The sequence below is a fragment of the Stenella coeruleoalba genome (assembly GCF_951394435.1).
Source record: "Stenella coeruleoalba genome assembly, chromosome: X".
NCBI classification, from domain to species: domain Eukaryota; kingdom Metazoa; phylum Chordata; class Mammalia; order Artiodactyla; family Delphinidae; genus Stenella; species Stenella coeruleoalba.
In genome coordinates this window covers 81880435-81892514 of record NC_137152.1, presented here as the reverse complement: position 1 = coordinate 81892514, position 12080 = coordinate 81880435, and the positions used below count along the sequence as shown (strand labels likewise).

General features: G+C 41.3%; 1 protein-coding gene across 1 annotated transcript in view; it reads left to right on the top strand.

Moving 5' to 3' along the window:
* Positions 1-3136: 3136 nt before the first annotated feature.
* The window catches only part of TRMT2B (tRNA methyltransferase 2 homolog B), a gene marked incomplete at its 5' end in the record, with an annotated part of 85884 nt that continues 76940 nt past the window's right edge, over positions 3137-12080 (top strand). The window contains 5 exon segments of the mRNA XM_079910990.1: positions 3137-3198; positions 6746-6892; positions 7593-7674; positions 7676-7699; positions 9394-9504. Coding sequence (XP_079767116.1) covers positions 3137-3198; positions 6746-6892; positions 7593-7674; positions 7676-7699; positions 9394-9504 — 426 coding nt within the window.

Genomic DNA, 12080 nt, shown 5'->3' with positions numbered 1-12080 from the left:
ATCCCAGCACTACAACTCCAGGCCCTTCTTTTTTTTTTTTCCTATTTAATAAAAATGTTTAATGCTGCCCAAAAGTATAAAAATACAGTATGAATGGCTCCAGGCCCTTTATCTTCCTGGACCTATTGATCTCCACTGACTTTGGCACCACAGTCCCTTCCAGCCGGGCCTGCCTCCTCCTGGGCCTTGAACATATATTTTGCTCATTCCTCTTTTCATGCTGCAGCCCCCACCTCCTCTCAGGTGATTAAAATTCTATGCATTAATTCAATTCTCATTCTCTTCCTTCCTTGACTACCAAGAATATCCTCTGCTTTTCTAGAATTACCAAAGCCCATGGTTGTGTATTCTGACTTTGTGAGCCTTGTCTTTCCATCAGGTCACATACTCTCGAGGGTGCAGGCTATGTCTATCCCTCATGGCCTCTAACACAGGCCTAGAGGCCTGGGAAGCACACCTGAAGAACACGGCTAATGCAACCAAATCAGCCCTAACTGCCAAGTGATTTTATTTGTTTATTTATTTTTCCAAGTGATTTAATACATGTTATTTCTGAGAGCTAATGAAATCTTTAGCCTCTCAGAAATCCTTTCTTTGGTCCAAAATGAGAATATTTGACAAATTTCTAGAGATTTCACTTTGTAGTGATTTGGTTTGCTGGTAACAAAGTTAAGCAAAGGTTATCTTGGTTTCGGCTCTTATTTAATTCAACAATATTTCTTATCACCTATGACATGTTCATTTATTGACTTTCCTGTTGACGAGTCTAACCTTTTCTATAATATGGGATATTTTACCCCTCTTATAAATGTAATGATTTCACTTGTAGAGAAGAACATGGTTTATCAGATTAAATATATATAGAAATGTTAAGGCTAAGTAATTACATTATAGCTTCCTTAATCTCTTTTCTCTGGTCACCCCTCAGGGTTCTGCCTTCTCAAATGACAGACCTGCTTTAAATGAGTTCGATTGGATGCTCAGAGCAGGTGAGGGTGGGGGTGAGCGAAGATATGCCCTTTTCCTTTCAGTAGACAAGGTGGGATTCAAATCAATTCAACAAATATTTATCGAGCTCCTATTGGGCACCTGGCTCTGGGCTAGGCACAACAAAAGATGCCAAGATGAGAAATTATAAAGGAGCAGAAGGGCATGGGAAGGAGAAGAAAGGGGAAGAAGAGGTGAGGAAAGGAGTAGAGCTGGCTTTCTGAATAAGAGGGGATTAAGAGGAGAGAAAGGGAGAAGAGACCCAAAAGCACACTCTCTGGCCTGGTTTCACTTGCTAGCCCAGTGCAGGCCTAGAAACCTGAAGCAGTGGTTTGCACTCCAATTTTGCTCAAGAGCCATTAGAGCAGTTAGGAAGGCCACAATCTGAGTCAAGCACTTACCTGCTCAAGTCTTTAGAATGGGAAGCAAAGATCTCTCTTCTTTTCTTTTTTTTAGTGGATTAAAAAATTTTTTTCATTAGGGTATAGTTGATGTATAATACTCTATTAGTTTCAGGTGTACAACATAGTGATTCAAAACGCTTATAGATTATACTCCATTTAAAGTTATTATAAAATATTGGGTGTATTCCCTGTGTTGTACAATATATCCTTGTAGTTTATTTATTTTACACATCGTATAAAGATCTTTTTTAAAAAAAGGTATATATGCACATGTGTGTGTATATACACACACAGTATATACAATTATTTTTGAATGATAATAGCTAACATTTATTGAGTGTGTGCTCACTCTGTTCTAAGCACTTTGCATGCATTAACTTCTTTAATCTTTATCAAAACCCAGTGAGGTAGGTACAATTGATAAGGACATTTTTTCAGATGAGAAAAATGAGGCACTGAGCAATTAAGTAACTGGCCCAAATTCACACAGCTTATAAGTGGCAGATCTGTGCTTTGAACCTTGGTCAGGCTGACAATGTTTGCTGTTATGTGAGTTATTGGTCCTTGTTTAACTTACTGCTGTACTCAATAGGGTTAATGCATTGCCTTGCACATAATAGGCATATTATGCTTTGAATAAATAACTGAAATGTTGACTATAAAGTGTTTTCCATTTAAGCCCAATTACTATTAAGCATACAAATCGAGCGTCATAAAATGTAGATTCACTTTGCTGTAAATTTTATTCTGTTGAAGTAACAGAATAAAAACAATTTTTTTTACAGCACATACGTGTGCATCCTTCAATGCTGCGATTTGAGGAAGCCACCCCGCTCTTCCTCTCCCAATCTTCCAATCCATTATGGATCTGATGCCTGCAATTCTACCATTAGAAAACTATTCTTTTGGTTGTAGGCTACCCCTATAGAGGTAGCGCTGTTTACGCTACAGTAGTGAGAATTTCTAAGTGATTTAGGAGATTTATCCAGATCCACCAATGGGAGGGTGAGGCGAGCAGGCAGGGGGCGGGGCCGCGCGGAGGGGTCGCTGGGAAGTGAAGGCGCCGGGCCTTAGCGCAACGAGTTCTTTGGCGGAAGATTTCTAGAGAAGCACCGGGACAAAGTCGGGGGAAGGGCTCACGAGACAAGCTTCCAGGTGTCGGGCCAGCCGGGGGAGCCCAGCGTCCCGTCGCGTCTGTTCCGGGAGTAGAGGCGCTGGGCGCACCAGGAAGTGACTCTCCCCAGCGGCTGCGATGTGGACCCTTAGCTGATTTTGTCGTTAACCGCCTCCGGTTTGTAAGAAGATTTATAGGTTACGAAGGTAAGAGGGGTACGTGGAGTGTCCGAAAACCCGATTTATCCCCTGCGGTAGAGAAAACTGTTTACTGCGCCAAGCTGCCTCCTGGGCGGGGAGTTGGGAAGGCCGGCGAGGTGGGGGAGGGGACGACCGGACGCTGGCTGCTTGTGGTCGCATCCAGCTCTGCTTCCGCCTGTGTTCTGACCTCCCCCTGTTCCCCTTGTCGGCTCTTCTGGCCCTGCAGCCCGCCCAAGTTCAGTGGTAGCCTTTCCTAGTGTCTCTTCCTCGTTACCCTTCTTACAAACACGGTGGGCAGAACTTGCCCAAAGAGGAGAGGGATGGAAGGGCTGGTGAAGGGGGTCTGGTGGGGGAAGGAAGGACCTGACTGCACGTGGGCTGCAGTCAGGACGCAGCAGTACCCATCTGTCCGTCTGGTTTAGCCAGGAACCATGTCTGGGGCCAGGCCAGCTGCAAGAAGGGTGAACGGAGAGTGTAAGCAGGATCCTTTTCCGTGGGTGAACATTTGCTCCAAGGAGATCCTTGGCTCTGTGAGGATTAAACCTACTACATAGTCTCTGCTTTGAACCTCTCTGAGCATTTCAGGCTGGTTAGCTATTCAGCCCTAGAGAGTTAGTATACCTTGCTCTCTGGCAGCTCTGGACCTTGGGTCTCTTTCTGATCAATTCCTGAGGCAGAAATAGAGCAGTTGTCACATTCTTTTTTTTTTTTAACCCAAGCATTTATTTAAAACAGGAAACACTATAAAAACAAAATATAACTCACTTTGACTGGTATTACTATACTGCCTTGAAAACTATATTTCACTTGAGAAATTACTAAGTATGATGAGAGACTCTTTACCAGGAGAGATGTCTGGTTGGCACCCTGAAATAGTAGAGTCCTATTGTAGACTATATCTGACCATTTGGAGAAATGTAGAAGGACAAGGGGTACAGGGCAAGTGGAGCACAGTCATGGTGGCTAGTCACCAGGGAGAGGGCCCACACTCACAAAAAGTCTAAATATCATGGGATAGAGATAGCTGTACTCAAATTCCTCAGCTCCCCTGCCCCTCTGCCAACCCCCAGTGGGCATGCAGTTTCCTTCTTCCTTCCCTGCCAGCTGGAGGGACAGGGCCCCTTTCCTGGAAGAGCACCACTCTCTCCACCTGTAGTGTGGGCCTCCTCAGTGCCCCTCTCCGTACCATTCTTTATTCTTTGTCTCCTGCCCCTTCGCTCATTCCTTTCTCTGGTTTTGCTTTTCAAATATACACATCTGTCTCACCTTGGAAAAAGGTCTACCACAGGTCACACATTTGGTAGTATTAACAGGTGGTCCTGAGTGGGCCTTAAGTTCACCACACTCCAGCAGGCACTGAGGTTAGGAGAGTTTGCGTGTGTGTGTTGTTTAAGTTTCCACGTAATTGTTCTTACGCTCACAGCACTCGCATGCATTATATCTCACCAGATTTACAGGTTGGACACATTAAGGCGCAAAGAAGTCAGGTGACACACTTCGAATCAGAGCCTGAGGCAGGGCAGGGACACATGTTGAACAGCTGCTGTGTTAGGCACAGACCTGAGTGCTTCCTATATATGAGCTCATTTAATTCTTACCACAACCCTGAAAGGTAGGTGTTACCAGTCATATTTTTATAGATGGTGACACTGAGATTCATAACACTTAAGTAACTTGCCCAGAGTCAGAGCTAGTGAGAAGAAGAGCTGGGATTAGAACATGGCCCCAGAGCCCATGTTCTTAACGACTTGTCCCTTCCTGGGAGCTGGGTGGTGTGTGTTATTGTTAACATCTGAACTCCGGGCCAGCTTAAATTTATTCTGTTAGAAATTTGAAATCCTCAGAATGCTTCCAAGCTATGACAGTTACTTTCTTTAGTACTTTGTAAACATACAAAATACTGTATGGGCTAAATATTACAGCACCCATGTCAGCATCCTCTAAATTATGTAGTGATCATGCATACAAATTTTACAGTAATAGAGGGAGCCATGGAAGAATCTTTTTAATTTTTAAAATAAATTTATTTATTTATTTATTTTTGGTTGCATTGAGTCCATGGAAGAATCTTTGTTAATAAACCTATTCCATATGTTGGACTTGAAATGTATTTCATTATGAATTAAGGTATGACTTAACATTAGGATGAAATCCAAGGTAGAGGGCAAGGGCAAAAAGGTAATTTCATGGCAGATCAGTGAGGTGTCTGGCCAAGTCCATACATGTGTCCTGGGTACTCAAAATAGTTAAACATCAATGATCAGGCACCATTAGGTAAATAGGCAACAACAGAGAGTCCTGTGTGGGAGGAAGAGGGGTTCCTTCCTCTTTCCAAAGTGAGGCCCTCCACCTGTTCTAACTCTTCCAGCTTTTGACTCATAGTTATTCCCACTATTCCTTCCCCCTGCTCCCTTCCTTTAATATTGCCACCCCCATTCAGTCTCATACTGTCTTTAAACATCATGACAGTTGTAATTAACATGTACTGAGTTTTTCCCAGGCACTGGACACTGCTCAGAGCTTTACAAACATCTTGTCTATTTAATCTTCTGCTGAGTGCTTTTTTTTAACATCTTTATTGGAGTATAATTGCTTCACAATGGTGTGTTAGTTTCTGCTTTATAACAAAGTGAATCAGCTATACATATACATATATCCCCATTTCTCCTCCCTCTTTTGTCTCCCTCCCACCCTCCCTATCCCACCCCTTTAGGTGGTCACAAAGCACTGAGCTGATCTCGCTGTGTGTGCTATGCGGCTGCTTCCCACTAGCTATCTGTTTTACATTTGGTAGTGTATATATGTCCATGCCATCCTCTCACTTTTTCCCAGCTTACCCTTCCCCCTCCCCGTGTCCTCAAGTCCATTCTCTACATCTGTGTCTTTATTCCTATCCTGCCCCTAGGCTCTTCAGAACCATTTTTTTAAGATTCCATATATATGTGTTAGCATACAGTATTTGTTTTTCTCTTTCTGACTTACTTCACTCTGTATGACAGACTCTAGGTCCATCCACCTCACTACAAATAACTCAATTTCGTTTCCTTTTATGGCTTAGTAATATTCCATTGTATGTATGTGCCACATCTTCTTTATCCATTCATCTGTCAGTGGACACTTAGGTTGCTTCCATGTCCTGGCTACTGTAAATAGAGCTGCAGTGAACATTGTGGTACATGTCTCTTTTTGAATTATGGTTCTCTCAGGGTATATGCCCAGTAGTGGGATTGCTGGGTCATATGGTAGTTCTATTTTTAGTTTTTTAAGGAACCTCCGTACTGTTCTCCATAGTGGCTGTATCAATTTACATTCCCACCAGCAGTGCAAGAGGGTTCCCTTTTCTCCACACCCTCTCCAGCATTTATTGTTTGTAGATTTTTTGATGATGGCCATTCTGACTGGTGTGAAGTGATACCTCATTGTAGTTGTGATTTGCGTGTCTCTAAGGATTAGTGCTGTTGAGCATTCTTTGATGTGTTTGTTGGCAATCTGTATATCTTCTTCGGAGAAATGTCTATTTAGGTCTTATGCCCATTTTTGGATTGGGTTGTTTGTTTTTTTGATATTGAGCTGCATGAGCTGCTTGTATATTTTGGAGAGTAATCCTCTGTCAGTTGCTTCGTTTGCAAATATTTTCTCCCATTCTGAGGGTTGTCTTTTCATCTTGTTTATGGTTTCCTTTGCTGTGCAAAAGCTTTTAAGTTTCATTAGGTCGTATTTGTTTATTTTTGATTTTTGTTTTTTATTTCCATTTCTCTAGGAGGTGGGTCAAAAGGGATCTTGCTGTGATTTATGTCATAGAGTGTTCTGCCTATGTTTTCCTCTAAGAGTTTTAGTGTCTGGCCTTACATTTAAGTCTTTAATCCATTTTGAGTTTATTTTTGTGTATGGTGTTAGGGAGTGTTCTAATTTCATTCTTTTTCATGTAGCTGTCCAGTTTTCCCAGCACCGTGCTAAGTGTTTTTTATTATCCTTTATTTAACTCTTGCAACCACTCTATAAGGTAGATGCTATTATTATTTGCTCCCCTGGTGTGCCAGAAAACCTCCAGGTTGGTCACAACTCTTTCTGGGCTCAGCATGTAAGGGAAACTTCACCCACATGATAGCCAAGAAGTGTCAAAGAAGACAGAAAAGTCAGAAGAAACCAAGACATCTTGGACCACTAGATGATTCCTGGCAGGAAAGGTAAGGCCCTGGGTGATATCCCTTCCCCTTAACAAATCTGAATCTCTGGGCCTACTGAAATTCTGTATGCCTGACGTACAGTGTGGCATTTGCAGGGATTCAGGGGGGCACCTCAGGTAGGATACCCAGGGCAAACTTAAGACATCTAAGGAATGTTGGTGGAAATGCTTTGTGATTGCAGAAAATGTTCTCCTTGCCTTTATGTGTGTTTTTGGCAGAAAGAGAATATTTAACTGGGACCTTGTGTCTCAAAAGGTCCAGGACAGGTATACTGAAAACCAGGGACTTAGAGATGAGATGAATTAGAAATGAATAGTCCCACCGCAGCCATGCAAACACAAATATACCTCATTTTATGCAACAACTGTATTTTCTAAATCAAATTATATTTTAAAAGTGTTAGGGAGGTGAGCTATTTAAAGGAACGCAACAGTGAAGCCTTTTTATAATATGATTAATTACCTCCTGATAAATCTGGATTTTTCTTACATTAGGTTTGCCCATCTGTTCGGCTTTGTTAAGTAGACAGCACCAAAATGGGCTCTCCTCCCAGACTCCATCTCCCCAGGGGCCTGAGAGTTAGGTCTTCTGAATGATAAGTAAAATGCCAGAGCAAATGGTGGCAGGAAGTACTTATGCGTAGTAGGTGCTCAGTACATATTTAGATAATGAATGAGGTGCCTGGATTATTTTATTCAAGGCTGGCTGATGTTGTGATGCCACTCTGGAGGCTGAGCCATGAAGAACAGCTCAAGGTAGGTACCCAGCTTAAGTCTTCACTCCTCCATTCTATCAGGTGCTAGACTTGTAGGAAGCTTGGCTGAACAGGTCTACCCAGATGCCCCAACGTGTCCTTAAACTCAATATGCTAATGACTCTGAAATTTTCACTTTAGGCCAGTTATGTCTTCCAAACTCTAGAGCCTTATATCCGAATGCCTGTTTCCTTTCTTCCTTGCTTTTTTTGGGGGTTATTCTTATAGCTCTGTGTGTGTGAGTAGCAAGTGTTCTTGCTGCTTCATATATAGCTGCACTTTCCAACACAGTAGCCACTAGCTACTGGAAGCCTTTGATGCAGAGCATGATCACAAGATTAATTGGAGATGTGGTATATATATACACAATGGAATATTGCTCAGCTACAAAAAATGAAATAATGCCATTTGCAGCAATGTGGACCTAGAGATTATCATATTAAGTGAGGTAAGCCAGACAGAGAAAAACAAATATATCATTTATATGTGGAATCAAAAAAAAATGATACAAATGAACTTACTTGCAAACCAGAAATAGACCCACAGACATAGAAAACAAACTTATGGTTACCAAAGGGGAAAGTGGGGGAGGGATAAATTAGGAGTTTGGGATTAACATACACTACTATAACATACACTATAAATCCATACAGTGGATTTATACACTACTATATATAAAATAGATGACCAACAAGGGCCTACTGTATAGCACAGGGAACTGTACTCAATATTTTGTAATAACCTATAAAGGAAAAGAATCTAAAATATATATATATATGTATATGTATATATATACATATAAAACTGAATCACTGTGCTGTACACCTGAAAGTAACACAACATTGTAAATCAACTATACTTCAATTTAAAAAAAGGCATTAAAAAATAAGATTAATTGGGGATACTTTTTGGTGAGTAGTCATTGTATTATAGTGCTAGGAATCAACCTCCCCGCCCCCCAGCTTTCTTCCTCTAAAAGCCATATGCCTGAGACCTAGTAAGCACTTCATAAATATTGATGCTGGTGCTGCTGGTCTCATTATCATCATTGTTGTCAACATCGTCGTCATCATCATTGTTATCATTTTATGTTACTTTCTGTACTGGGAGCAGTCTCCTGCTTATTAGAGACATGCCCTTTCTATTTCACATCCCCATATCCCTGAAAGTTAAGAGCTTTCTGCGATAAATCTGCCTTAAAAGAACTGGTAGGGGAGGTGAGTGCTGGTGAGAGAAATCACAGTGGCATATTTCTGAGACTTAATTCCAATATCCATTCCTAGATTCTATTCCTGAACTTACCATTTGCCCATTTTCAATAAATCCACTTGAAACACCATCATTTTATATTAGTTACACTGTTTAATATCCATATGCCTTAAACTACAGTTCATTAGGATAGGCACTTGGCTTTCTTTTTTTCCCCTGTGTGCTGAATTAAATGAGTATATGACGTCAGTGTTCTGTTATTCACTAACAGAAAAACAAAACCCATTACATTTTACTTCCCTCTTAAAATCTGAACAGAAAGCAGACATTATCATATTGCACATTTGTGGCATGAGAGAAAATATTGCGGACTAGCTCCATTAAGAATAAGCTTTTTAATGGCCAGACCAGGAAACAGGTTTTCTCTGAAAAATGGCCTTGAGCATGAATTAGGTACTTTGCTTCTTCATATTTGCATATGCCTCTTTGGATTAGGGGATTTGAGTTGCTAGACATTTTATTCTAAATAATCTTTTAGGAAGAAAACCATGTAAATCAAATTCTTTTTCTTTCCATAGACAGGAACATGGTCTGTGTACGGTCTAACCATCTGAAAAACATCCCCAAGAAACACAGTCAAGTGGCACAGGTAATAAGGAACAAAGGCTGGTTGAAGATGACCCCAGGCATTGCAGTCTATAACGGCAGCATGCCTGATATTTTAATCATAGAGCTCTTCTAGTGCTACAGGGGAGGAGGGGTTCTGTTCTGAAAGTGTACTTCTTAACGGTGGAGAGAACATTGCTAGTGTTTCATTTCAGAGAGGGTGGAGAGGAGGAGAGAGAACTGCATCCATTATTGCAAATGTCAAGCATCCAAGGAATTTAATACAAGGGAAATTTAGGACAGAGAGATACTGATAAGGGCAGGATAGCAAGTGGCAGGTGTCTGTATTTGGAAGGCTAGTGTTTTCAGCAGAACAAGGTTGAAACATATCATGAGAGATGTGGGAATGGGCGTAAGGCATCTACATCATTAGATTGGCCTCTGAGACATTTTAGTATCCCTCTGTTTCATGTACCCACTATTTATTGAGTACCTACTATGTGTCAGGCACTGGACTAGGTGCTGGGGATCCAGTGGTGATTCAAACAAACATGGTGCCTGCCCTCCTGGAACTTAAAAGAAAAAGGCAAAAGAAACAGGACTTCCAAATGACATACTTGTTCCCTGTTTATACTTACAGCACCCATCCTCCTAATGATTCAGCTTTCTGACACTTGGGTGGTGCCTTCTCATAGGACACATCTTGACCTCAAAGATTTCCTGGCTAGAACACAACTCCCATCATAGGATCATTCTCTGGAAATCTTCCTGCATGACCCTTGTCAGCTTCTTCTCCCATTGTCTTCAGTGACTATTCCAAACTCTTACCTCTCCTCGAATTTCCTATCCCATCACATTTACCCTTGCTCTTGACAGATGGCTGTGCCTGGTTCTTCACTGGAAAATTAAGACCAACAGATGAGGATTCCCTTAGCTGCTTCCCCTACCATCTACCAATTTCGCTGAAATCTTACCCCTCCTTTCCCTCCTATCTCAGTGAAATGCTGTTAGTCTTCTACCTGTCCAAGGCTATTCTTCCTTGAAACACCATCTTGGACTCATCTCCTCTCTCCCCAGGTCCCTTATTCCTTTGTTACATTCCCTCTTTCTCCCGTTTCTTTACCTACTTTTCTCCACCTCTACCGGCTCTTTTCTTTCATAAACATATTCAATTAAAAAAAATCTGATGGTTCTTGCTTCTGCCCCCAACAATTCCTAGAAATTAATCTTGCCAAATTCATCAGTGAGCTCTGTTTTGCCAAATTAAATGGAAACTTTCTGCCCCTAACTTACTCAACTTTTCTCTGCCTTTGGTACCACTTATTATTCTTATTTTCCTCCTTGGGAACACTGTCTTTGTTTGGTTTCTGTGATACCATTCTCTGATGGTTTTCCTCCTATTTCGCTGGCCACTTCTTAGTCGTTCTCATGGGATCTTTTTCTCCCTTTCTTTCCCACGATAAGTGTTGGTGTCCTCCAGGACTCTGTCCTTGGCCTTCTTTTTGAATATATTCATGGGAGATTGCACACCACTATAGCTGATGATTGGAATGACCACCTGTAAATTGACAACTCCTAAACTTATATTTGCATACCAGCTCCATCTTGAGCTTCAGGAGGTGGGGTTCCAAAGGCTACCGAACATCCTCACCTAGTTTTCCTGTAGAGCTCGTCAAATCAGCATTGGCCCAGATCCAGATTTCTCAACCTTCGCACTATTAACATTTTGGGTTGGATGGTTATTTATTGTGTGGGGCTATTAGGTGCACTGGAGGATGTTTAGCAGCATCCGTGGCCTCTGCCCCTAGAGGCCATGAGTTGTGACAACCAAAACTGCCTCCAGATATCTCTTGTGGGGCACAATCACCTCCGGTTGAGAACCATTGCCCTAAACTAAATTTACCCTCTTCCCTTTCCAAATGTGCCCTTTTTTCTCACGTTAGTAAATGGTAGCAACGTGTACTGGAAACATATGTCCTCTTAGACTCCTCTGTCTTAATCCTACCACTTCCTCCTCAGCCACATATAATAAATCTCCACGTCCTTTCAGTTTTCCTTTCTTTTTTTTTTGTTTTCTTATTTATTTCGTTCAGTTTTCCTTTCTAAAAATACTTTGACTCTACCCTCTTCTTTCTATTTCCACCACCATCATCACCACTCCAGTCCAAGCAACTGGTCTCTAGCATCTGTATTGTTATGACTGTAGATATTCACTCCTGAGCCAAGTAGATGTACTAAGATTTTGTTTCCTTTATTGTACTGTTTTTTTCTTTCATTTTATGTTGTGGAAAATTACAAACGTGTAAAAGTATAGAATGGTATAACAAACCCCATGTACCCATTACCCAGCTTCAGTAACTATCAACACATGGCCCATCTTGCTTTCACTATACTCTCACCCACTTTCCACCAGCCCCTTTGGATTTGTTTGAGGCAAATTCCAGACATTATATCATATAAGATATAAATACCACAGCATGAGTTTTAACAGAAAGGACTTAATTTTTTAACATAGTTTCATACCATTGTCACACCTGCAAATAAACATTTATCCCATAATATCATCAACTACCTAGTAAATGTTCAGATTAGGCACTGTTTTATCTCATAAAAAGCTTA